Source organism: Struthio camelus, chromosome 24, assembly GCF_040807025.1.
Source record: "Struthio camelus isolate bStrCam1 chromosome 24, bStrCam1.hap1, whole genome shotgun sequence".
NCBI lineage: Eukaryota > Metazoa > Chordata > Aves > Struthioniformes > Struthionidae > Struthio > Struthio camelus.
In genome coordinates this window covers 6,256,151-6,281,938 of record NC_090965.1, presented here as the reverse complement: position 1 = coordinate 6,281,938, position 25,788 = coordinate 6,256,151, and the positions used below count along the sequence as shown (strand labels likewise).

Genomic DNA, 25,788 nt, shown 5'->3' with positions numbered 1-25,788 from the left:
ATACTTGTGGAGGCTTCCAGGCACTTTCTGGTCTGGAGCCCAGTGAAATCTGTCTCCAGTGTTAGCAAGCAACAACTTGCTCATGTCATGGCACTGGGACAACTCTGCTCTGTTAAATGCTGTCTTCACTGGGTGTCCAGAAGAGTCCCTGTGTATATTTTTAAAAGCTCTGAGATGCCTCTTAAATCTTAACTTGCACTGCAGACACCACATCCAAGCCTGATGCAGAGCCAGCAGATGTGAGTGGAGTCTCCAAGCCCTCCTCGCTGCTGGTCCCAGGGAAGCAAATTGCGCAGGAGTCGGCTCTTGGATCTTTGCACATGTGTGAGATAGGGGAAGGGGCACCTCTGTGAGTGGAGAAAGTCAGGACATGTTCCCTGGGTGACCTGGGAAGTGTCCTGGAGCGGTGGCCTGGGTCTGCTGCATGCCCTTCCTTCGTGCCAAGGTGCTGGTGTGCTGCACAGGGTCCCACGCTGGCTTCAGGTTCTCTTATTCGCTCCGGTTCAGTGTGACAGGGATAATGCTGCCCGACCTGAGGGGCTGAACTGAATTAATGTTTGCAAAGACCATCTGCATTGAGACTAGGACGTTGAAAAAAATGACAAGTTTTAGCTCTTCAGAGCAAGAGGTTTCCTACTGAGTCCTGTTTCCCAGGCTGTGCACATGCATGCACACATGTGTGAAAAGCTAGAGGCCAACTGAAAATACTGGACAAGCTGCAACCTCGATAAATCTTTACTGAATTAGAAGTGAACCTGAACTGGAATAAACAGTTCTAGGGCAGCCAAACCTCAGGACGTGCCTCCTCCTCCGTCCCCGTGTGCTCGCTGGTTGCTGCAGACGCGCTGGGCCAGCGCTCGCAGAGGCAAAGGAGGCAGACGGCGGTGGTAAGCGCTTTCAGATGTGCACGGAGCCTTTGAATTTGCAGTGATGACAAATTTGGGGTCGCCTTTTTGATTTGGAACCAGAGCTCTGCTGGGCCTGGCAGGCTGGCTGGAAAACTGAGACGACTTGGAGCAACTCAGGCAGAGCTGTTTATTTAACCGTGTCTAGGGGACCCCAGGGCTGAGCCTGTGCCTTTGCTGCAGGCCTCGGAAACCTGTTTGGAGCAGGATGCATACGGATAATGAGCTGCCTGTGAACAGTTCTAGATTCATTAGGTTTGGGGGAATTGTTTGCATATATTTGCAAATAAATTAGGGATTCAAAAGTAACGTGGAAAGATACTCAGTAGGAACTAAGGAATGTGTCTGCGTTCTGCAGACTGAGGAAAACGCCTCGTTTATATTCTCTAGGGGTAAATCTTTCTCTTGCTCACTGTAGCCCTGAAGGACAAGAGATCAGAAGGAGAGGGGCGGCGTGCTTTGGACCCGGACGTGAACTTCTCCAGAGCCCGGGCGTGCTTGGATCTCCCCCAGCAGGACTTGGCTGTCGGATCGGTGGCCGGAGCTGGAGGATCGGGCCGGCGCCGCGCGCGCTGCGCTGTGCTCACCGCCATGCTTCCATCTAGCGGCGGCCGTGCCGGAGCCTGGTGCCCGGGAGCAGCTACCGGAGCAGCTCTCGCCGGTGCCCAGAGCTGCTCGGAGAGGCCTGACCCCGCACGCGTGGGGATGCCCCGTCACCCTTGGCCTGATGCCCGTCTCCCTGTCAGATGACAGTCACCCCACTGCAGCATGTGACCGGCCTGTTAAATCTGCTGTTTCCAGACAAATCCGGGCTCCGGAGAGGGGGAACTCCCTGCTGCTGCTCCTTGCTGGCAGGGTGCCTGGGAGGGGAGACCCTGTCCTGCCCCCTCCTGCAGCCCCAGGGCCAGTTCACCTAGCGCCCTGCAGGCGCCGGGCTGGAGGACGGGCTTTCTGCTCCCAGCTGGGCAAGGTCCCAAAACTGCTGCCTTGAACTGTGGGCTTCATGCCCCCAAGAGTTCATCTTGCACAAAAATCCAGGGAGAGCTGAGCATGCTCCACACTCTCCAAAACTTCCCTGGCAGCTACCCATCCTGCTTGGGACATCTGGCCCGGTGGGTGCCACGTGGAGGGCTGCCATGTACCCTGGGTGCCCTGAGCTGGGCTGTGCTGTGTGGGACACGTTGCTGTTTCTCCTGGCCCCCCTTCATTTCTCCAGAGTGCCGCTAGCCCTCCGCAGCTGCAGCAAGCCTCCAGCATCAGTGCGAAGGGGCTGCACCACCCTGGGGCTGGGGGCTGCACCAGCCCAGCACAGGGGGCTGCACCACCCATGCGTTGGGGTTGCACCACCGTGGTGTGGGGGCTGCCCCAGCCCGGGGCTGGGGCTGGGATGGGGGCTGCCCCAGCCCGGCACAGCCCGGCTCCCCGGGCTCGGGGCGCAACGCAACCTCTTGGGCCGCCGGCGGGGGTGAGAAACTCCGCGTTTGGGTGGAAATCGCCGGCAATCGGCGCGCTTTAGCGGAGCCGGGGCGCGGGACTACAAGTCCCGGCAGGCGCGGCCAGGCCGGCGCCGCTCCGGACTACAGCTCCCGGCGTGCTGCGGAGCCGGGCCGGGCCGGGCCGGGCTGGGCCAGCCGGGCGGTGCTGCCCTCGCTCGGCGCGGGCGCAGCGGGGCCGGGGCCGAGCCGAGCCGGGGCCGGGTCGGGGCGCGCAGGGCAGCGCGGCGCTCGCTCCCGAGCCGAGCCGAGCCGAGCCGAGCCGAGCCGAGGGCTCGGCGCAACCTCCCGCCGCGCTACTTTGTTGCGTTGCGCCTTTTCCCACGGCAGCCGCACGGTGAGTGCAGGCGGAGGGGCACCCCAGGGTGCTGGTGGAGGGGGGGGGAGTCCCCCTCCCCAGCGTGCTCCCACCATGCGGGGGCCACTCCGGATCGGAACCGGGTCGGGGGGAGAGGGGGGACTCGCTGTGTCACCGGGTTGCGGGGTTCCCCCCGGTGCTGCCCCATCGCGGAGCGAGCCCGGCGGGGCTTTTTATTTTACTTATTGTCTTAATTCCTTTGCTTTAAATAATAACGTGCGCCCGCGAGCCCGCTGCGCGCCGGCCCTGGGGATGCGGGTGCCCTTGCGGGGAGGCAGCAGCGGGGCCGGGGGCGTCGGGGGCCCGGACGGGGCCGCCCGACCCTCCTGGGGCTGCGCCCGGTGCCGCCGGGGTCCCAGCGCCGCTGGCTGTCGGGGGCTGGAGCTGCGGCTCCGAAATTGTGCCAAGGTTTCGCTGTGCTCGGAGCCCTCCGCCAGCTGGAGTTAAGCCGGCCGGCGGCAAGAGCAGGCCCCTGGCCGGATCGCCTTTGCCGGTGCAAATTCTCCCGTTTCCCCCCAGGCGTGGGGAAACTGAGGCACGGATGCTCCGGCCTTTCAGCTGCGGGGGCTGGTGGAAGCCGCCGGGTTGGGTGCAAATGCCCCCGCGCCGTGCGGGACAGCCGCCGGCGCCGCAGCGGAAAGGGTTAAAACTTGGGGGGAGGGTGGGGGTGATCCGGAGGGGCCTGAGCACCCCCCGACCACCACCACCACCCCGGAAACAACTTTTAGGGGATGGCCCGAAAAACGCGCAGCCCCGGAGTGCACCGGCTCTGTGAAGGCTACAACTTACTGCTCGAGGGTGGCGCGAGTTTGGAGGGGGCGCAGGAGGGAGCTGCGTTTAACCTACAGCTGCTGGCTAATTATATTCATGAATTAATTGCAAAGCAGGAAGGATTACGACAGCCCTCATGCCCATGTCCTCTAAAGCCTCAGTGAGTCAGATGATGGGGAAATTTCCTTTAAAAAAAAAAAAAACGAAGAAAATATGGTGGTTATTGTTGTCCTCTTCTAAGATAAATAAATAAGTGCGAACGAGTCCCCGAGCGAGCAAGGCCTGTTTCCAGGAATTGCGAATTGCAGCACTTCTGCGTTGTTCCCTGCCCCTGGGGCATGGGGGAGTTTGTGTTTTTCTTTTTGGTTCTTCTGTTTTTATATAACGGTAGAGAGTTGAGCAGCTGCTTGCTGAAGGTGTGGGGTTTAGGGGATTTCTTTTTTTTTTTTTCCTCCCCTTTTATTTCCCCTGCCACGTTTGTTTGACTTCATGCACGGCTGCTCCCACCAGTGCAGGAGTTGAACTGGGGCTGCGTGTTGGCGGCCCAGCTCACTGCCGGGATTTTTCCCGGCTGCCGGCGCTCCTGGCCGCAGGCCTGCGCGTACCTCTTGCAGGTAGCCCCGGCGAAGGGCGGCAGCGTCCCGGGCTCCGCCTGGCTCCGGTTGCGGCTCGGGGGCTCGCTCATGGCAGGACCGTGCTGGCTCAGGGGCTGCTGATGTATTCGAGCTCCAGAAATCAGAGGTTTGCTGCTGGGCTGGTGCCTCCAGAGAAAGGGTCGGAAGCAGCACGGGCCGGCTCCGGTGGGATTTGCAGAGGAGGGCAGACGTGTTTTTGGAGGGATGCTGGATTTGCCCCGCTCTGGCGCTCGCCCTTATCAGTAGGAAACTGCGCCGGGGTGTGGCTGGATGCAGCAGGGTGACTCCGGCATCCGGGTGTTTTGGAGCAAGGCTGCAATTTCGGCCAGTGGTTAATTGCTTTTTCCACGGTCCTCAGCAGTGAGGTTATTGCATGTGCGTTTGCAACCCTGCCCCTGGCCCCGCTTTGCCGTGGCAAGGTTTCCGAGCTGGAGCGGGGCGGGCAGCGGGTTCCTATGATGCTCTCTGGAAAGGGAAGAGCGAGCCCTGCGTTTGCCAGCGACAAAGCGATGAATCATCGGTGCAGGGGGCGGGAGGGGGCATTGCCAGGGCTTAGGTGATGCGGCTGTAAAGCCTGACCCTCTGCTGCGAGCAGCAAAGCCGCTGCTGTGAGAGAAGCAGCCGGTTCAGGGAGCCGGAGCTGGGGAGCTTCCTCCACCACGGAGCAAACGCACCAAGGCCAGAAACGCCCTTGGGGCTCCCTGCAGCAATTCCCATCCCGAGGGGCTGGGGTTACGGAGGCGCGAGGTCCTGATGCTGCGGCTGGTGCGTTGGCACTGGGATATCTCAGCCCAGCAGGGTGAATCTTCTTTTCTCCATCCGTACCTGGGTTTTGCAGGGCCTGCTGGTGCGGGGTGAGGGGAAGGTTTCTGCACCTTGCCTGGCCCAGGGCATGGTGTGGCCACGGTCTCCATCCCCTCTGCAGCCGGTTCCCACCATGCAGCTCCTGTCCCAGGCATGTAACATGTTCCTCTGAGGCTGCTTTCACCAGGGCAGCGCCTAGGATGAGGGACGGGCTGTGCAGGACCTGGGGCAAAAGTCCCTGGTCCCTGAATCCTGGGGTTGGGGTCCACCACCAGCAGTGACACCTGGAGATGGTCCAGTCCCCAGGATGTTGTTTAGCCCCCCGTTCCCTTGGGTTTCCTAATAAAAAAAAATAAAAATTGTCCTATCTCATTCCTCTGCCTTTGCTGGAGGAGGAGATTGACCCGTACCATAGCGTGGTCACTCGGTGGTGGGTCTGGCAGCTGCCGCGCGCTGGAGGGGTGCGACAGGTCTGGCCGGCCGAGCCGTGCGCGCCGGCTGTTGTCATTGTCGGTGTTTCGGTGGTGCCCAGGAGCCTGGTGCTGGGCCAGGACCCGGCTGTGCTGGGTTTTAGATGAACCCGGAGCAAACTGTAACTCTCGCCTTGGAGCTTGTCATGCCAGCGTGGGCTCTGTTCCCACCGGCTTGGAGTTGTGGTTTTATTTGTGGGAGCTGCAGCCGGACAGCTGAGCTGCGCCGCCGCCGTGTCCTCACGCGTCCCCATGGCCGTGCCGTGCCGAGGGCCGGCGTGTGTGGCGGCCGCGGGCTTGCGGTGCTCTGCCAGCGCCCAGCCGCGTTGCCTCGTGGTGGCCCTTTCTTGACAGCTTCTGCGATCCTCTGTTTGCTTTAGGAGATTTACAAGGTGCTTTACAGCCGCGGAAGCCAGTGCGCTTGGGATTTTATAGCACTGTAAAAGAGCAGCGGCCGCTTCGAGGTGCGAAGCGTGTCTAACGCAGCGCCGCTGGCTCGAGCGGCCGGCAAGCAAAAAGCCCTGCTGGCTCCCGAGGCCGGAGAGAGCGATGGTCCTTGCCGCCGCGCGGCTCGCGGGGGGCTTGCGGAGGCTGGAAACGCAGCGGGTGCAAATGGCTTTTTTGCAGATGGCATCATCTCCGCGAGCTTCGGGGGAAGGCAGCACCGCGGTGCGGAGGGCCGGGCTTTGCCCCGCAAGCACCCGCAGGTTTGATTTGCAGTCTGAAGTTGCAGCTGAGGTTGCAATTTAACGCTTGGAGGGATGAAAAGAGAGTCTCCTCTTGAGCACGCAGACAGGAAATATGTGCTCATCTTTTTCCCCTGCTGGTACGGCCAGAAAGAGCCCTGACAGTCCCTGTGATTCACTGCAAGGTCATACCCCTCCGTGCACAGCAGATTTAATGCCTGGCGTTCGGGTTTTGGTCAGAGAAGGCAGTGGGGCAGGAGAGTGCACGTGTGTTTTGGGTCCCGGGACTGCTTTGGGAAGCAGGTGGCTGTGCCCTGTGCTCAGACAGCCGGTCTGAGTCTCGAATACACTCTGGTCCTCGCTCTTCATGTTCGAGCGGGAGCCTGCGCGCGCTCGGCTGGAGGTGGAGATGATGCACGCTGCTAGGAAAAACGTGCAAGACGCGTGCAAGAACGCCAGCGCCGCCTGCCCCGTTGCACGGGTGGCTCGCGCTTCCCGAGCTGCCCGGGCCTTTGAAGAAGCCAACGTGTCCCACAGACTCCTTCCACCTTGCTTTCTGCTCAATAAACAGGCAGCAGCGCAAAGCTATAAATACAAAATTGTAGAAAAAGAGAGAAGGAGAGAAAAACCACCCAATTTCCCTGCGGGTAGAGGAAGAGCGCGAGAGAGGGCCGAGCCACGTGTGCCAGATGTGAGCGCCGCTGCCGGTGGCGTGCCTGGAAGGCGCTCGGCCGCCGCGGGGAGGAGGGCGCTGCACGGACCTTGCTAGAAGGCAGCGGGAGACGCAGCGCTGGGGAGCGCGTCCAGCCCCGGGCGATGGCGTGGGACCGACTGCTGGCCTCTCTGAACGCGTGCCGTGCCTGGCCCGTGGGACCCTCGGAGGGAGACGGGGCTTTCCGGCACCGCCGTCCGGAGCAGCTCCCGGGGCGGATGGGGGACGCTCCGTCCGCGGAGACCCCGCGGGCAGGTCGGGACGCGCTGCGGGACGGTAGGTGTTGGCGAGGTGCTGGCCCGGCGCGGCGGGGAGCTGCTGCCTGCCCGTGGTGGTGGGGGTTGCGGTGGGCTCCTGCAGCGGGTGATGGGGCCCGTCTCCTGGTTGGGGTCAGTTTGGGAGAGTTTGGGTTTCTTCGGTGCTGGGGTTTTGTCTCTAGGCTCTTCCTTCAGCCTCAAATAGACACCAGAGAAGCCCTTGGGCGAGACTCAGCCCACACCATCCTGCCGGAGGTGGCCGTGGCCTCGCTGCCTCCCCGCGCCTCCGCTCTGCCGCTAAGCCGGGACGGTCCCCGCGGTGCTCTGCTGAGCAATTTCATTTTTCTTTACTAAAGACTCTGCTGAGAATTGCTATCGCAGTCGTGTCACCCTTCCTAGCAGTACCTTTAACTCCCCAGGCCCTGCCGTCTGCTTAAAATCTCTCCTTTAGTTAAACGGGTGCAACTTTCTTACTGGAGAAACCTGAAGAGCGCAGGCAGCATCCTCCCCTGCAGGTTAAATTGCTCTCTTGCCTTGCCACCCATGCACGCTATTAATGAAAATGATTTACTTCCAGTATAAATAGTTGTGAGGCTGAGGGCAGCAGCGTGTGTGAAGAAGTGTTTTCTGCCCTAAACCGGCCCTGGTTTCCCATTGCTCCTCCCTAGCTCAACCTCCTCTTCTGCACCCCATCGCAGTGTTATTCGGGAGGCTCTTTCTAGGGTGTAAATTCATGTGCAAAGGGCTGAATCTCAAATGCAGTTAATGCAGCTGCTGCAGCCCGGCCCCAGTGCCAAATTTCACCGAGACAAAGGGGAACCTGACCTGGCCGCCTCCGCAGCGGGGCGAATCCACCTGCGCGGAGCTGCAGCGGGTGCCGGGCATCTCGGCCAGCCGGGCCGGGCTGGGGGCACTGGGACTGCTCCCTAAAGAGGGTCCCTGGTGCGAGGGGACGGCGCGGTCCCTTCGCGCCCTGCACCTCTCCTGGGCTTCAGGCTCGGGGCGGGCGAAGGTCTCGCCACGATAAAGCCCAGCCTGTTTGGACAAAACCTCTCCTAATGGTCAGACTGGTGGCCGGGGAGGCGGCGGCGAGAGCTCAACGCCACCTCCCCGCTGCAGCGGGGAGCGGATGCGAGTTTGACCTTCCGCCACCGCTCAAGGGCCGGGGTGGGGGGGGAAAGGAGGGGAGAGCAGGAAGGGGTGCAGAGCGCGGGTGCCGCGGGGCCCCTTTGGGAAGGCAGGTCACAGGCTGTCCCCGGCGGGTTTATTATTGGGTCGGGGCAACAGCTGCGGCTCCCGGGGCCGCGCCGCCGGCGGCCCCGCTGCGGTGACACGAGATCCACCTCCTGAGAAGGCTCCTGGCCGCCCGCTCCGGGCTGGATGCTGCGTGTTTATAAATATCACCCGCTCGGAGCGGCGTGGGGCCGCTTCGGAGAGGGGCGGCGCGGCGGGAGGAGGGCTGGGGGCGGCGCGGGAAGGGGCAGCGCGAGAGCGCCGGGTTTCGGCTGGCACCTCGCGGCGGCGGGGGTCTGCGCTGGCCTTCCCGGCCCCTCGGCGCCGCGCGACTTCCCTGCTTGCACGCCTTGGGCGCGCAGCTGGGAAGCGGGACTAGCGGTGCGCTTGCACTTTCCCTTATTTCTTATTTATGCAGTTATTAAAAAATAAAATAAAATAAAGCCCTGCAAGTTGCCTGGAGCCTGGGGGCGGTTGGCTACGTCGGAGCGGGATCAGGTTTGCTCCGCGCCGGCTCTTTGGCCGCGGTCCTGCGCGCGGGGCCCTGGGCTCTGCGACCTTTGCCGAGGTGACCGAGGCGCGTGGTGGCCGTCCCCGTCCCCGAGGCCTCTCCCAAGGTCACGCTGCTCTTCTCCCCGCTGAAAGGCCAAAATGATACGGGGCTGATTAATCGCTCGGTGGCGTTGGGCTCCGGTGGCCTCGCTTCCCGGGCGCCCGCGCGGCGCTTGGCTCATCCGCGCCCGAGGAGCTTCCTTCTGCCCGTTAACGCTTTTATTTCTCAGCGGGGTGCGTGCGCAGGCGGGATGCAGGGACGGGAACTCGTCCTTGCGCTCCTGGGCTGGGAAGTCCCTCGGCGGCGGCGTTTCGATCGGGCTGGCGCCGGGCTCCCGCGCCGAGCGATGCTTCTCACGTGCCGCAGCCGCTTTTGCTTCGCTCCTGCAAAAGGAAGCGGCGACGTGTCCTCGGCCGGGCGCGAACGTCCGCGCCGCCGGGCTAACCGGGGTGCCCTCGCCCACCGCTGGGCCTGACGGGCGCTCAGCAGCAGGAGGGGGGTTAGAGCAAGACTTGACGCTGTGAACCCCGCCGGAGGCTCGCCGGGGACGTGACTTGGTGCCTCCAGAACCGGGGGGGCTTTTTTTAATTGATTCGGTTTATTCTGCCCCGAGGGCGATGCCGTGGCAAGGGGAGCGCAGGAGGTTCAGCCTTGGCTCGGGGAGGCTTTTGGCTCTGCTGGTGCCCGGGGACTGATTCTTCCCTCTGCAGCATCCCTGGCACCTTGCCTCCCCGGGGCACTGTGGGGCTTTGGGGACCGCGTTAGCCTGGGTCCTGCCGGCGGACAAGATGTGCCTCCTGCTCAAAGCGTTAATGTTTTTACCGTGCTAAATATCTGGGCCGCTTCCAAGAGCGGTATTTAACGCATGGAAGGGAAAACATTTGGCCTCTGACCCAAGCGCCTGTTAACAACGCCGTGGTCCACGTTGCTGAGATGCCGGGGCTAAAAACAGTCCCTGTGACTCAGTCGCTCATTGGCTTTGTCAACTGACTCCCGCGTTTGCTTGCCAAGTGCCTCCGCCTGCCCCTTCTCCCTTTCAGGGCTGCGTGCTCCCAGCGCCGCGAAGGTGCCCGGGGCCGGCGTATCCTTGCTGCTGGCGGCGGCTCCTTCCGTCCACCTGCCCGAGCCGTCTCCTGCGCCGCCGAGGGGGCGGCGGGGAGGGCGCCCGCGCCGCTCGCCTTACGGGAACGGGCGCTGGGAGGGTTTGGGAACGGGGCAGCGCTGCCGTTGTCCCGGCCGGCGGGACCCCCGGCGCCTCTGCTCCAGCCGCCGGCTGCAAGCGGGGCCGGCTTCGGGGTTAGATCAGGTTGCTCGGGGTTCGGTTGACCGGCTCCGAGGACGGAGATCCGTCCTTCTCGGTGAGACGGGCTGCAGGGTGCCTCGTGCGCCCAAAGGAGCAGCGCGGGGCTCAGGGACGCGCTGGACCCGGCTTTGCGAACCGGCGGCACGGGAGCGGTGCGCTCCGGTGCGCGCCGAGGAGGATGAGCAGGACCCCTGGCCTTCCTCCCGCTGGGTGCCAGCGTTAGCTGAGCCCTGACAGCACGGGTATGCTGGCACGGCATAAATCACCGGCCGAGGCCGCCCTGCCAAGTCCGGGGTGCGCCCCGCGCGAGAGGCCACGGGGAGGCCGCCGGAGCGGCCGCAGGGTGCCGGTTCGTGCCCGGCCGCGTTCCTGGCGGGGCGGCGCGCCGGCAGCTTGCGGTCCATGCCTGCCGGCCTCGGCGGGCCGCTGGGGCAGGGGTCGGCGGGAAAGGCGCGAGGGATTATCTGTGGCTTCCCGGTGTCGCCAGCAAGTGGGTCGAATCCCAGCAAGGGAGGTGCCGGGGATGCCCGTCTGAGGATGCCCGTCCGAGGATGCCCGTCCAGGGATGCAGACGGGAGCTGCAGCCCAAACTTTGCCGTTTTCCCTTTCCTAGCAGCACCTCTTGGGCTTCACGACGTCCGGCGAGCCGCGCTGATGCTGGGGCCTCTCTCGCTCGCTGGGGCAGGCGGCTCGCCGGGGTCGGGCGCTGGCAGCCGGGTAAGGACCGGTCTCGGGCTTTTCCTCTCTTTGAGCCTGGGGACGCGGCTGGGACCTCTGCCCGGCGCCGGGATAACCTGAGGTCTCCCAGGCTCTGCCTCCCCCTTTTGCAGGCCAAGCTGCCTGCCCTGGGGCCAAAGGGCTGTGATGCTGTTTGCAGCATCCCGGTGAAACCCAGGCTGCAAACAAGACCTTAAAGCAGTGCCTGCCTGGCTGTGATCTGCCTTAACTCCAATTTTGCTGATGCGCGGGTGAGCCCGGGAAAGCTGGGTGCCCCCTGCCTCTCCTCCGAGCTCTGCCGGGAATGAAACAGGCCCTCGGTGTCCCGTGCCGTTAGCTGAACCCTCTCCAGCTAAACCCGCCGCCGTGTGAAAGAGCTAAAGAAAGGCCCCAGCTGGCCACAGGCGCCTGGCTCCCGCGGGCGCACGCAGCCCAGGCGCAAAGGGGAGACGGCACCGAGCGGCGGCGCACAAGGCAGGGTGTGTGCTGCGGGCCCCCCTGCCAGCTGCGCCCCGCGGCGCACATAGGCGTCCTTGTCGTCCCCCCCACCCCGGCCCCGGCGCCGCCGTCCTGGCTGGTGCCAGCCGGCGCGGAGACGGTGCCGGTGCTGCTGCCCGGCCGTGCCAGGAGCGGCGGCCCGGGCGAGCTGGCGCGTTTGCAGGCGGCGCTGTTTGCTCCCGGGGGCCCCCCGCGAGCCCAGCGCCGGGCGCTGGTGGCCCGGCCGGGACGCGGGTGATGCGACCCCGGGCTCCCGGCCGCCGTTCCCGCGGGGGCGGCTCCAGCCCAGCGGGGATGCGATGGGGCAGACCCAGCCGCCGCTCACGGCGCCCGGAGAGCCCGGTGATGGGCGGTGGCTTATTTTTGTCACTCTATTTCTGTGCTTCTTAGCTCGATTAGTAATTCCTCCGTCGCGGCGAGAGAAGCGAGCAGGTTTGGAGGCTTTTTGCAACTTCCTCCCCCCGCACCCGACGCGGCTGATGCTGCATTAAAAGCAGGGTCCTAAAAATGAGGAAACGCGGGGACGGCGTGCGAGCCGGGCAGGCCCGGCGGGGCGGCGAGGAGGGCCGGCCGGCCGTCGCCTCTTCCCGCGGAGAAGCGGAGATCTGCTAGCCCCGGCGGCGTCCCGCGCCCAGGTAACGCCAGCCGCCTGCCCGCGGCCTCCCTCGGCTCGCGCGCGGCCGGGCAGCGGGGCCGAGCGGCGTCGCCGGGAGCGGGAGCGCGTCTCCAGGCTGCCGGAGCAGCCGGCGGGAGCGAAGGAAGGAGGCTTCGCCGGCGGACAGCGCCCGGGTGGGCTCGTGGGGCGGCGTTTGCAGGGTGCCGGCTGCCTGGGCCGTCGCGCTTTTGTTGCAGCTTCGTACCGAAAGCAAAGCGAAGGCGGGAGCAGGAAACGCGCGGTGCCCGGCGCGGCACGCCTCGGCACGGAGCGTGTGCCAGCGCTCTGCGGGCGCCTGGCCCCCCGGGAGCCCGGCGGCCGGTGGTGCAGCAGGAGCCGGCGGCGGGCTGGGGTGCAGCAGCGCTTCGGGACGGCTCCTTTTGCTCCGGGGAGGTGAGGCCGTGCCGGGGACGTCTTTGCTGCCAGCGGCCGGGAGCCGGAGCGGGGCGGCCGGGCAGGGGCTCTCTCCGCCAGCAGCGGTTTGCTGCTCCCCTTCTCCCACCTTTTTTGGGGATGCTGCAACTGGGGAGCCAAAGCCCGGTTTGTCCGGCCTTGGCCAGGCGCTCGGGGCGGGGGGGACGGGTGTCGCGACGCCCGCCAGCCCTCGCTCGCTGCCCCCTTGCATCTCTTCCCCCCTCACCGTGCCGTTTGAAACAAGGGCAAGAAAAAACAAGGAAGGAAGGCTTGGCGGGCGTTTGCTGCTTGTACCAAGAAGTGGACTTATTTTCACTTCTTTCTTCTCCGTTTCCTTTTCTCAACCCTCCTGTTTATCAATGAAGCGGCACAGAGCGGGGGCCGGCGGGCGGCCGCCCCGGCGCGGCCCCTTCCCGCGGCGTCCCGGCTCTCCTGGGGGCCGATTGATTTTTCCATTCAGAAACGGCCACGAGCGGCTGCAAAATAAACGCCGGCGCGGGAGGAGCCCGCAGCTGCCCCGGCGCGCAGCGCTGGGCTCGGCCGCGTCCAGCCTCGCGGAGGCCGGCGGCTCTTTGGTGGGATGAGTTTGGGGGTTCTCAGCGCCGTCTCCCATGCAACGAATCCCCGGGGCCGAGCGCGGGCCGAGCTCGCCTCCTCTCCGTGCAGTTTGCTGCTGCTGCTGGTGGGAGGGGAGGCGAGATATTCCCCGTGCCCTCGGCTCCCAGACCCGTGCTCGTCCCGGGAGCCCAGCTGGGAGGACCTGGAGCGGGGCAGGGAGAGGCTCTTCCCACGTGAGCGCTCGGCCGCTCTTGCTTTGGGCTGTTATTTGGGGCAGGGGGGGTGTTTTATGTCACAGTGCGTGAGCAGCATCTCCTGCGCCGAGGTCTTTGGGGCTGCTCGGCGTGTGTGTCGGCGCGGGGCCGGCTCAGCCCTCGTCCCCAAGCAAAGCCTGCGCCCGCACCGGCGGCGCTTTCCCGCAGCCCCGGGAGGGTAACGCGATGCCGCCGGGCCTGGTTTGCGCGGGCTATATCTGGAAACGGGCTTGTGGCACGTTTTATTTTTAACCCCATTTTTTTAGTCTCTTTAGCTCCGCTTCCAGCGCACATCTGGGCGCAGAGGCGGCTGCAGCGGGGCTGCGAGCGGGGCAGGCGCGTGGCTGCCGTTCCCGCGGTATAAATAACTCCGGGGTCACCGCTTTATTTTGTATTTTTCCCCGCTTTGGGGTGGCGCTGGCAGTCCCAGGCCAACGCCAGCTCTCCGGAGCGAGAACTAGCTCGTGAGCCAGTCCGGCGGCGGCAGCGCGAATCCGCCGGGTTGCTGCGCAGCGCCCGCGTGTCACTTCAGAAAACACCGGCGGTTGCCCAGCAGCCGGCCCGGCGCCCCCCGCGCGGCCGCCTGCCGATGGATTTATGATCCGTCCGTTTATGGACTCCGGCCGGAGCCTGCTTCGCCGCTGCCGCGCAACGCGGCGCCGTCCGCCCCGGCGCGGGGAGGGTTGGCTCCGCTCGAGGGCCAAGGACGGCTCGGGAAAGCCGGCGGCGGCCGTGCACAATCCCGGGAGAGGCGCGGGAAGGGCCGGCTCAGTGCCGGGGGCCGGTTAGTCTCCGTTATTCCTGGGGTGGATCTGGTTGGGCTCGGGAGGGAATAACGCCCCCAGGGGAAAACCGGGAAAGGGCCAGAAATAGACGGCGGTGGCGCGGAGCAGCAGGGGAGGTGCTTGGAAGGGCGCTGAGCGCCGGCCGTCCCGCGCGCCGGCCTGGGCTCTCCCTCTCCTTCCGTCTCACCTTCTGGCTCCACCTGTATTATTGTAAAGGGAAATAGTGGGGTGGGGGGGAAAGAAAAAGCCTGGCTCAGAGCTGCGCCCAGATGTTTCGCAGCTTTGGCTGGGAACGCCGGGCTTTGGGGCGCTGCGGCAGCCGGGGCAGGACGCCGCGGGGTGCCCAGGGCCACCCTGGGCTGCTTTGGGGCGCGCTGCCCTGCCTGGGAGAGAGCCGCTCTCCGTCCTCCCGGCGCCCCGCTCTGCCGGCAGCAAAGGTGGCGTGCGGGTGCGGACGGAGAGCGCTTTGCCCTCGGGGCTCGGGGGCCGAGCCGGCCTGCCCCGCTCCCCGTTTCCCTCCTGCCTTCTCTCGCCCTTTCGGCCTCTCTCTTCTCCCTTTCCCGCAGCTCCATCGCCTCCCGCCGCGGCTCCGAGTGGCGCCCGCGGGAGCAGGTTCCTTGGCAGCGCCCGCTGGGAAACCCAACGCTGCCGCCGGTCCGGCCGTATCCCGGCCGCCGGAGCCCGGCTCGGGGCCCGGGCGCCCCAGCGGAGCCGGGAGAGCCGGTGCCTTCGTGCAGGGAGCTGCCTGCCCGGCGATGGACCCAGTGAGGTCTCGCGCAGGCGCCGAGCGGGTCGGGGCTGCACGAAGGAGGCTCGGGGAGCCGGCGCGGGCGGAAGAGCTGCTGGCACCTGGGTGAGGTCTGCAGGGTGCAAACGTCTTCCGCCTTGCAAAGGACAGCGAGGCCCTGGCTGAGCCGCGGTGCTGCGGCCGCCGCTTCTGGCCCCGGCCCGGGAGGGAGCTCGGAGGGATGCGACCCTCTTGGTGGGACGTGACGCTCGGGAGGGATGCGTGCCCTCTTGGAGGGTCGTATCCCTTCTCGGAGGGTCACGTCCCTCTCGGAGGGATGTGTCACTTCTTGGAGGGACGTGTGCCTTCTTGGAAGGCCGCCCCGCCGGGGTCCCCGCCGCTGTCACTGCTGCCTCCCCCCCGCCCGCGGTCCTCCCCGCCGCCCTCCGCCGGGGCTGAGTCAGAGCGAAAGCAGAAGCTGCTTGGCGTTACAGGGGGGAAAGCCAAGCAGAACCGGCTGGGTTATTTTAAACCTGACCTAATTTCCCCCTCTCCTTATCAGTCGCTCGGGGGCCTGGCCGTGCCCTGGCCTCCCTTCCCCATCCTCAGCCTCGGCAACTCCGCTGCTCAGGTGATCTGCTCAGGAATTTCCTAGGGGGAAGCGGCGCCGCTGAGACCCACCGGAGAGGAGGGGGGAAAGCACCCGCTCGGCTCAGGCGGTGCAAGGCTCAGGGCACGGGCGAGCTGGATGTTTTCGTAACCGGCCGCGGGGTGCGGGGCCGGCGGTGGCGGAGGGTGCTGCCGTGGCGGGGTTGGGGGGGGGATCACGCAGGCAGCCGGGGAGGGGTGTCGCGGCAGCTCTGCAGGGCTGCGATGCGCTGGGGGTGGCTACGCCTCGGCACGCTCCCCGTGACACCTCCTGCCCTTCTCAGGAGGGGCCCCGGCCGCCCGCCTGCCCGCCCGCCGACATCCCCGCCGCCCACCCTGCGGAGCGAGCCAGCCCCATCCGGGCTCTCCGGAGTGGGTTTCCCCGGGGCCGAGGGTACCGGCCGCTTTGGTTTCCTGCTCCTCCCCTTCCCATCCTGCCCACCCCGCGCTCGTCCCCCCCGGGCCGCCGTTTCGCTCTCCCCGGGACACCCCGGGCGCTGCCGGCGCCCTGAGCCGGACCCTCGAATCGGCCGCCCGGCCGCCCACTGTAGGGCCGCGGGTAGCTGCTGGCTCAGGAGCAGGCGGGGATCATCCTAAAGGTCCCCCTGCGTGGCGTGAAACCCCTTTCCGGCCGCCCCCTTTTCCTGGAGCATCCCAGGAGTCGCGCTGCCCGCGGCGCAGCCTCGCCGCCCTGCCCGCCCATCGCTGCCAAGCCGGCTGGGATGGCTCGCCCGACGTCCTGCCTGCTCTCGGCAGCTTTTCCTCTCCCCCTGTGCTGGATGTTTGGGCTTATTATATGCCCCACGTGCGTAAGCTGTGATTTATCGCCCTTCTGCCTTGTTTCTTTGGATCCGGGCTGCGCCCCGGCGTCTCTGGATCCCGGCTGCCTTCCCTGGGTGCTGCTCTCGCCCGAGGCGTCGTCTGCAGCGTCCCCGTCGTCTCCCTGCCTGCTCCCTCTGCTCCCCCCTCTAGGGCTGTTTGCAGAAGCCGTCTAAACAAGCCGCTGTTTGATAACTGTCCCAGGCGCCTCTTCCCCCATCCCCCCGGAGATGGGCTACCATGTCTAATTAATTACCTTCCTCTTGCCGCTCAATAGCTGGCTCTTGAGCCATGTAATCGCATTGCTGTCCAAGCCGGCTTGATTTAATTTCCCGCCTTAGGATATTTTGTGGCCCTGTGCATCAGATGCCTCACTGGAACCCCGGTATGTTATATCCACCGGGTCCCCTTTGTCTGCAGTTATGCGTTGTATTTAAATAGCAAAGCCCTCCCGGTTTGCCCGGCTACGTTATTGCTGAGCAAACCCAGGGCGTTTGGCGTACGTGTGTTCCCCTCTCCATATTTGCTCTGCGTCTTCTGGCCGAGGCTGGGTGAGGGCCGACTGGCGAGGGGGACGGGTGCTGGCCGGGCTTTGCTCTGCTCGCAGCTAGAGCTGTGCGAGGGCGGCGCGGGCTGGCGGGGCTCCGCAGAGCAGCGGGGCGCGCGGGTCCGAGGCGGCTGCCGGCTCTCCCGCTGCGGCGGCGTTGCAAACGGCGGCTCCCCGTTTCCATCCCTGATGCCGGGTCAAGGCTCCTGCGTTCCCGCGCCAGCTTCGCCCTGTCCCTGGGGGGAAGCTGCTTTTCCCTCTCCCCTCACCTGTAAAACCAGCTCCGGGGCCCCGGCGGGTTCCTCCTACGCCGGGGCTGGCGGCGGGGGCGCGTTATTCCCCGGGGCTTCGCGCGCGCGAGGTCCCAGGGGAGGCAGCTCCCGGGCGGCCCCGCTCGCCCTCCAACGGGGAACAAGGGCCCCGTCTGTGCCGGCAGCGTGGCCTCGCGCCGCCTCCTCTCCCCCGCCGGCCAGCGCCGAGGTCTCGCCCTGCTCGCCGGCTGCCTCGCTCCGCCGCCGCCGCCTCGCTCCGCCGCCGCCGCCTCCGTGCCCGGGGAGCGGCGGCTGAAGGGTTAAACTCTGGCTCTGTCTCCTTGCTCCGTCCTCTTCTTCCTGCTCTTTCCTTGCTTTCTCTTTCTCTTTCGCCCTCCCCACCTCAAGGTTTTCCCTCTCTCTTGCTTTGCTCCTGTATTCGGAAATTGGAGGCACGAAGCAAGCGCCGGCAGAGCAGGGCAGCGCGTGAGTCCCGGGCTCGCCGGCGCGGGCTCCTGGCAAGCCCAGCCGGCGCGGGCTGCGCCCGCCTTTCCCTGTCTCTGCGGGACGTCCACCCGTGTCCCCGGGCTCCCGGCGTGCCCTGCCTCGGGCTGGCTCCCTTTGCCCCTCTCTTCCCGCGTTGCCCCCCGGGCAGGCAGCCCCCGCAGATGCGTCCGTCTCTAATTAGGGTGATCGTCCTTAGGCGCACGCAAGTGGCAGGGCCCCGGTGTCAGCGCTCAGGGACGGTAGCGCCTAATGCTCGCGCGGGTTTTGCAGCAGAGTTGTTGCTCCGGTGCAGTAAAGCCTGATGCTGCGTAAGCAGGAGCAGCCCTGCAGAGGGTTGGGCACGTCTGCTCCCTTCCCGTGCCCCCCGGCCCCCTGCGGCAAAACGGGCTGCTGCTGACGTCCTGCGCGCTCCCCTCCCCTGTCTCGCAGGATCGCCTTCGTGCCTCGCGGGCGCCCGCGTCTCGCCCCCCCGGTGCACCATGGCGTCCCGCATCGGGCTGCGGATGGAGCTCATGAAGCAGCAGGCGCAGCAGGAGGCCGAGCGGGAGCGCATGCAGCAGCAGATGATGATGAACTACATGCAGCAGCAGCGGATGCCGGTGGCTTCCACCCCAGCCATCAACACCCCGGTCCACTACCAGTCCCCACCACCTGTGCCTGGAGAGGTCCTCAAGGTATGGTCCTGAGGATGTCCTGGGACTGAGGAGGGTGCGGGAGATGCCTTGGCGGTGCTGGGGTCCCTGATGGCTCGTTTCCTTGCCGGGATGGGAAATGCAGGTGCAGTCCTACCTGGAGAACCCCACCACCTACCACCTGCAGAAGTCGCGGGACAAGAAGGTCCAGGCCTATCTCTCGGAAACCTACGGGAACAAGTTTGCCGCGCACGTCAGCCCCATCAGCCACTCGCCAAAGCCGCCCCCCGCCGCCTCGCCCGGCGTCAGGCCCGGCCACGTCATGTCCTCCTCGGCGGGCAACAGCGCGCCCAACAGCCCCATGGCCATGCTCAACATCGGCTCCAACCCGGAGCGGGAGGTAAGGAGGTGGCAAAGGTTGGCACCTTCAGCGCCAGCACCGCCGTCGCTCCCGGGGAGCCGGTGCCCTGGCCGCGTGCCTGGCAGAACACACCTTTCCCTTTCAGTTCGATGAGGTCATCGATGACATCATGCGCCTGGATGACGTTCTGGGCTATATGAATCCCGAAGTGCACATGCCCAACACGGTGAGCGTCCGATGCGCGGCCGGGGAGCGAGCCGCGCTCCCTCTGGGTGCCGGCGCGAGCTCTCGCCTGGCCTCGTGCCAGCGCAGCAGCGGGAAATCACCCGTTTCTGTGCGTGCGCAAACCGGCTCGGCCTCCCTCCGCCTTGCTTCGCCCCGCGCGCTCCCGGCGGCCGCAGCTATTGTGCCGCCCGGGAAGCCGGCGACAAACGCCAGCCGGAGCTGGCTGGAGCCTGAGCCAGGGACGGACGGTAAACAGCCGGGTAGCCCTGCGGACACGGGGCTGGGGAGGCGGAGAAATTCCCCTTTCTGCCTGCGAACTGCAAGAGCCAGTTCTTCAGCTTCTTTTCCTTTTTAATGATAGTTTGGAGCCCTTGCAAGGAGACGGGAGAGGGGCACGGGGAGGGATAAAGCTTCAGCTGCAGCGTGGGAGTTTTTGATGGTGGGAACGGCTTTCCTGGCAAGAACAGGTTGTTGGGAGCAGCAGCATCTCCTGAAGTGTCAGGTCGGGTCAGATCCGTACGGATCAGGGCTGGCTGCGGTAGCTGGTGCCTCGCAGTGGGATTCATCCTGCCAGGCCCTTCTCGGATGTGATTCATCTGCCCTATTTTAGATGCCGGCTGTGGGAGGGGATCCACTGAGCCCTTTGAAGTCCTGTTTTTTTTGCTACTCTGATTATAGCTATTTTAAGGCCCAGCAAGACAATTATACCTGTCTGGTCTCCACACTCGCATCCTGCAGGCCAAGGAGCTGGGGTTGAGCCCTGATCGCGCCGCAGAGCCTGGCTCGTGGCCCCCCATGGAGCTAACCTGCCCGTCCCTTTGCTTTGCAGCTGCCGATGTCCAGCAGCCACATGAATGTGTATAGTGGGGACCCCCAGGTGACCGCCTCGCTCGTAGGCGTCACCAGCAGCTCCTGCCCCGCCGACCTCACGCAGAAGAGAGAGCTGACAGGTACGTCGCCGGGCCCGGAGCGCGGCAGGGGGTCGCGGGGGCCAAACGTGGCCGGGGCTGCCCGGTCGCCAGGGCAAGGAGGGTGGCTCCGGGGACGCCGGGGTGCTTCCGCACGAGTCCGAGCTGGGATGCTCTTGGAGCTGCGCTCGGCGGCTGAGATGCAGCCGGCTGAGGCTGTGGGTCTCCGTTGCAGATGCCGAGAGCCGAGCCCTGGCTAAAGAGCGCCAAAAGAAAGACAATCACAACCTGAGTAAGTCCTGCACCTCCCGCACTCCTCGAGGCCGCGGCTTTCTCTCTCTGAGCCCCGTCAGTGTGCTCCCTCGCGCCCCCCCATCCCGCTTCCCCCCTTCTCCGAGCTGGGTCCCCTTCCCAGCCCAGCTCGCTCTGAGGAAAATACCCCCACAGCCCCCTGGCATGGCTCCCTACTCCCGGGTCTGCGAAACGCCTGTGCCGAGGGGGGGGCACCCTGTTATTATTCCCATTAGCACGGGGAGGAAGGTTGGAAGACCCTGCCGGGGCAGTGGATCCGGGCAGGACAAGGCTTCCTGGGCCAGAGCTCGCAGCTGAAAGCAGCTGAGACCCGGGGAGTTCAGTGCATGCTCCTCACCGCTGTCTGCAGGGTATCCTGTGCCCTCAAACATGAGGAGCTGTATCTGCTATATTTATGCCTCTCTTTGGCTTGTGCCCAACCATTGGCCCCAGCGGTTCCTTGTCTTGAAGTCCGCCAAGCCTGGTGGGTCTGGCAGCGGGGCACAACAGCGTCCCTTGGCCCCACGGCCGGGCAGAAAGGGGGCAGCAGCGGGGCCGGCAGGGCTGCAGGGTGGCGAGGCGTCCCTGCCATCTCCCATCCCCTCATTGTCTTCTCTCTCTCCTCACCCTGCAGTCGAGAGACGGCGGAGGTTTAACATCAATGACCGCATCAAAGAGTTGGGGATGCTGATCCCCAAGGCCAACGACCTGTACGTAGCGCGGGGATCTCCGGTTTCTGCGGGGCTGGGATAACTGCGAGGCACTTGGGCATGCTCAGCACCGTGCTCAGCCTCGTGCGAGGGGATATTTGCAGAGGGGGTTTTTGGTGGAGCAAGGGTGAGGGGACACGCCGCTGGTCAGGAGATGCAGCTGGTGATGTGTTTTTCCACCCTGCGCTTCAGGGACGTGCGCTGGAACAAAGGGACAATCCTGAAGGCTTCTGTCGACTACATCAAGAGGATGCAGAAGGACTTGCAGCGGTCACGAGACCTGGAGAATCACTCCCGGCGGCTGGAAATGACGAATAAGCAGCTCCTGCTCCGCATCCAGGTGAGTTTCCCTGGGCTCTGCCCTCCCTCTGTCCTCCTCCAGCTGCTGAAGCATCTCCTTGGGCCCCGCGAGCACCTCGCTCCTGCCCTGCCGGAGAGCACGGGCAGGCTCGCTTCCCTCTTACAGCTGTCTTAAACAGTCTTCAGATAAACCACGGCCCCGCTGAAAATGCAGCAGGACCAACTTTACCCTCTGTGCTCCCCCTGGCACAGAGAGGACCTAAGATAAAACCTGCTGGAGTCAGTGGCAAGATAGCACTGACTTGGGTGGATGCTGGAGCAGCCCTGCTCAGGTCTGCCTTGCAGCACCGCGCGCGTGCAGGGGCCGAGCCTGAGGCTGAGGCTTCATGTCTCCCACCACTTCACGTCTCCTACTGCTTGCCATGACCGTTTTTCATGCCTCTTCTGTGGGCCCCTTCCCTGTGACTTCTCGGTCCCTCTGTTCCCTCTTCCCCAGCGTTTCTGGGGGGCTTTGATTTTTCTCTGTCCATGCTGCCTCCCTGGGTGTCTGTGCTCCATGTGCCCTTGTCTCCAGGGGTGGTGACATGGTGTCCCCACTAAAGGCCTCCCATGCTCTGTTGGCAGGAGCTGGAGATGCAGGCCCGTGTCCACGGGCTGCCCACCTCCTCGCCCTCGGGCGTCAACGTGGCCGAGCTGGCTCAGCAGGTGGTGAAGCAAGAAGCTGGCGGGGACGAGGGGACAATGGAGCCGCCGCTACTGCCCCTGGACCCCGAGGCGCAGCCACAACCTGCACTGCCACCGCCGCCCCAGTCTCCCTACCACCAGCTGGACTTTACCCACAGCCTGAGCTTTGATGATGGCTCCAGGGGCTTCCCGGACAGCCTGGACCCCAGCCACAACGTCTCCTTCCCTTCCCTATCCAAGAAGGAGCTGGACTTGATGCTGATGCAGGACACCATGTTACCCCTGGCTTCCGACCCCTTGTTCTCTGCCATGTCCCCGGAGGCCTCCAAGGCCAGCAGTCGCCGGAGCAGCTTTAGCATGGAGGACACAGACATGCTGTGACAAGGAGCTGCTCTGCTGCTGAGGGCAAGGACTGGCCCTTCAAGATCGGTTAGCGAAGTTACAGGGCGCTCTTCCTCCCCTGCCTGGATGAGGAGGCTGTCCTGCTGAGCACTTGAATCCACGTCGGAGTACATCTCTCTCTATGCAACGGGAGTCTCGGTTCAAGACTCGCCGGGTACTGTAACGTCTTCTGCAAGCTTTTTGCCAGGAACTCGAGCAGACCTTCTTGGCTTGCCACGGCATTGGACTGACTGCATATTTCACAGCCCGGGAGCATGATCTCGGCTGCTTTGCCTTTCAGCGAAACCCTCCCAGACCACATGCTTGACCCAGGACAAGGCTCCCTGCCAGAGCCAGAAGGAGCCTTAAAGCCCCTGGGAGCTGGTAGGAGAGGACCGGGCTGATGCTTGGAGGTTTTTCTCTGGCTCACTCCCCACTTTCAGCCTCTCTCTGTGAACCTGCGTTCCCTCCAAGTCTTCCCAAGCTGGGGCTTCTGGGTCTTGCAGACACCACCTGTAGCTGCATCACATTGCCACGTCCCTGGTGGGGTTTCTCCTTCACTTTCATGCCGGTGGAGGAAGGAGCGGTGCTGCTTGTCATCGGGAGTACTGGGGCTGGGTGCTTCTCTGGGTAACGGGGCAGGAGGGAGAAGAGGTGCTTAGTTACAGCAAGTTAATTCATGGAGCGTGGGAGGTGTTTTCCAAGTGAGTTGGGACTGAGCCTACAAATTCGGGTCTGTGTTGAGAACTTCCAAAATGTCAGGTATAGGGTGTCTGACTGATGCTTGATCCGTTTGAATGAACCCCGGTTTTGGAGCAGTGCCCAGGCGAAAGCCTCAGTGTGTGTCTCTGTCCGTGGCACCCTGTTAGGCGCCGCAGGCAATTCCCGACCCCGGCCTCGGCGGCTGCCCTGGCCGTCGTGCTTCGCACTGGCTGGGATTTTCCCCAGCGGATAAGCCAGGTGAACTCTTGAGCGTTGCTCCAGTGTCCTGGGGTTAATCCAAACGTGAACCGCAGCAGCAGCAGCGTGTGCAGCCCTCCGCTGCGAACCACACTCTGCACGTGCCTCCTCCACCTTTGGGGTTATTCCCCTCTCCGGGGGCTTTTGCAGCACACCCCATCCATCCCCTGACCTTGCTGGCCTCCAGAAACGGTCATGCGAGGCCTGGGCACCTTTGAATGTCCTAGTGAAACATCCCTGTGCCAGAGGCTGCTGTGCTGGTGGGACCCAGTGGAGGAGGAGGGGGGGAGGTGACAGGGGGTCTTTGGGCAGGTGTGAGCATTTTTTAAGTGTATAGCACTGCTGTTTGTGGCAGCGGCTGTGCCCACCTGTGGAGGAGACCTCTGTGCCACTGGCTCTCCAGCATCGGTGGGCAGTCACGAGGCGGGCAGCTCGGTTGCTGCGCTGTTGCGTGCCCCATTCCCCCCAGGATTTGCCTCCCTATTGCCTTCCAAGCAGGGCAGAGAGCTGGCAGGTAATGCCCGAAGCGAGTTTTCTTCCATCGCACGTGGTTTTGTTGTCCTCATCTGGGGTTAGCTTTCCCCTCGTCCTGTAGTGACCCAGGCACCCTGGAGATCAGCCGCGCTGAGCGCTGCAGAAAGCCTCCCGCCCGGCTCTGCTGGTGTCCGGGAGCCCCTCGTCTCCGTTGTCCTGTGCAAAGGTGCAAGGTGCCCCCGTGGCTGCTCGCGTGCTTCCACCCGTTCCTCCACCAGCGGTGGGAGCTGTGTCCTCTGCAGCCTCGCGGCGATGGAGGTGCATCTCCTGCCTCGGCATTGCAACGCCACGCCGTGGCTCTTCAGGTGGAAGGCAGAAGTGTTTGTAGGTGGTTTCTTTGGGATGCTTATTGGAAACTGATATCCCGTCCCGTGTCTGGGTGCAGACAGGGAGTTGGGGGACGGTTTGTACCCCTTGCCAAATCGGAGCGGCTGCTCTTTGCCTGTGGCTTGCAGGGCTTGTTTCTATTCCCCCCATCACCAGCTTGTCCCACGGCCAGGGGAGCCAGACCACGGAAGAGCTGCTTTGCCCAGTTTCGTATCTGAGTTGTCTTCTGCTTTCTCAGCACTGCTGGTGGCAGTGCAGCCAGGGAGGGAACTGGGCAGAGGAGGGCGAACACTGCTCAAAAGGAAAATGCTACACTATTTTGTTGTAAAGCCTGAGGGGGAGCACAGGGCAAGGCTGTGGAGGCAGGAGCGCCCTTTGCAACAGCCCAGCAGCGTTGTACCGTAGCGTCACCCTCCCGCGGCTCCCCGGCGTGAACGCCGTGGGAAGCTGGAGCTTGGAGACCATCTGCTCCTGCGCCGAGAGCGGGCGACGGCGCGGCCCCGCTGCAAGCGCCAGGGGTGCGGAGCCTCGCCGCGAAGGGCGACCGTGGCCAGCTGCGCCGCGAAGAAGCAGAGCCAGGCCCGGCGCGGCGCGGGGACGGTGGGGGGGGACGGCCCCAGCGCCTCTCTGCCCGCCAAGACGAGCGCCTGTCGGAGGTGGACTTTGCATGGAAGTTTGCATGGTTTGCATGGTTTTCCGCAAGTGGAAAAGAAAGGAAGAGAGAAAGGGAGAAAACGCAGCTTAAGAGGAGCCCTCCAGCCCTGGCTGGCCGCGCTCGGGCAGGGGTGGCTTGGCCAGCGCCTGCAGGCACGGCAGGGGCGCGCTGCTGCCCGGAGCGGCGGCCCGGGGAGGCTGTGCCGGCGGGACGGTCGTGGCACCGGCGAGGAGGTGCTGGCACGTTCGGGCCATCTCGCCGTGCTGCTCTTGGTGCCCGTGAGCAGGAGCAATCGTTCGCGGCGAGGGGGTCGTGCGCGCAGAGCGGCTGCGGACGTGCGAGATCGACGGACTTCGGATCGGGGGCTTCGCGGGGCGCTGGGTCGCCTGGGGACGAGCAGGCAGCTGCCGGCTGCAGCGGTGAACACCGAACCGGCAGCCTCGTTTCAGGCGCCCGCCACGCGCTGGAGATCTCCAGGGCCTCGTGGGTCTCCGCAGGCAGAGGAGGCACCGCGAGATCCCAAGCGGGTCGCGGCGGGGGGTTTCGGTCCGGTCGGGATGCTCCGGGCAGGGACGGCGTTTGCAGGGAAGGGGGCGAAGGCGGGAGGCAGCGGGAGCCGGCGCGGCCATGGGCGGCCGCGGGGATCAGGCAGCTTCGAGGTGGGTTTGCAAAATCCCTAGTCTCTGGGGCTTTTCTTAGCCGCGGACGATACGATGGGCCCTCGCTGAGGGTACGCGGCATCCCGCGCCGTGCCGCGGGGAGGGCGCTGCGCGCGCAGCACCGGGGTGCAGAAGGCACCGCGGCCCAGCCGCCGCTCAGCCCGAGACGTAGCATCTCCCCAGGCCATGAGTAAACAGTTGTGGATTTTTTTTTTTTTAATCTTTTGGGGTTTTGTTTGTTTGTTTTTTTAAATGCACTGTGCTCTGATTAAAAAATTTTACTACTGTTTTATAAATAAATGTATAAAAGAATGAACTGGAATGGAAGAAGAATCATTAAAATATATTTATTTACAACATCCCGGAGCGTTGCACTGCGGCTCATTTTTTTCTCTTCGGGGAGGAGGGAAGGGCCCTGGCGTCCCCAGAGCGGCTTCTCCCGCGGAGACGCCGAGGCCGCTCGCCACGGCCGGCGGCAGCGGCGCCCCTGTTTCGCGGGGCGAGGGCTGCAGGTGTGGGGCTGGTCCCCCACATTGCAGAAGGAGCAGAAACGTGCCCCGTTTTTGCAGCCGCCGGGATATCGGTCCAGACAGCCCCAGCC

The 25,788-nt window shown here is 64.7% G+C and overlaps 1 protein-coding gene across 5 annotated transcripts; it reads left to right on the top strand.

The window, feature by feature from the left end:
* Positions 1–2,584: 2,584 nt before the first annotated feature.
* Positions 2,585–25,550, top strand: TFEB (transcription factor EB). 5 transcript variants are annotated; one of them, XM_068918373.1, is made up of 9 exons: positions 2,585–2,735; positions 17,990–18,234; positions 18,338–18,592; positions 18,699–18,779; positions 19,608–19,728; positions 19,922–19,978; positions 20,612–20,687; positions 20,880–21,027; positions 21,612–25,550. In XM_068918373.1, exons 2-9 carry the CDS (start codon positions 18,040–18,042, stop codon positions 22,050–22,052), a joined length of 1,374 nt encoding a protein of 457 aa, XP_068774474.1. In that variant the 5' UTR covers positions 2,585–2,735; positions 17,990–18,039; the 3' UTR covers positions 22,053–25,550. The 5 variants fall into 5 exon arrangements, with proteins under 5 accessions (XP_068774474.1, XP_068774472.1, XP_068774473.1 ...); XM_068918371.1 differs by lacking the exon at positions 2,585–2,735 and adding an exon at positions 11,680–11,827; XM_068918372.1 differs by lacking the exon at positions 2,585–2,735 and adding an exon at positions 11,822–12,030.
* The last annotated feature ends 238 nt before the right edge of the window (positions 25,551–25,788 follow it).

What these genes read in the sequence shown, in the direction of transcription:
- TFEB (XM_068918371.1), top strand. Translation starts at nt 11,695, where the DNA reads ATGGGGCAGACCCAGCCGCCGCTCACGGCGCCCGGAGAGCCCGGTGAT. An exon ending in GCAGAAGAGAGAGCTGACAG is followed by an intron (nt 19,729 to 19,921) that starts GTACGTCGCCGG and finishes TCTCCGTTGCAG; the next exon opens with ATGCCGAGAGCCGAGCCCTG. An exon ending in AGCTCCTGCTCCGCATCCAG is followed by an intron (nt 21,028 to 21,611) that starts GTGAGTTTCCCT and finishes CTCTGTTGGCAG; the next exon opens with GAGCTGGAGATGCAGGCCCG.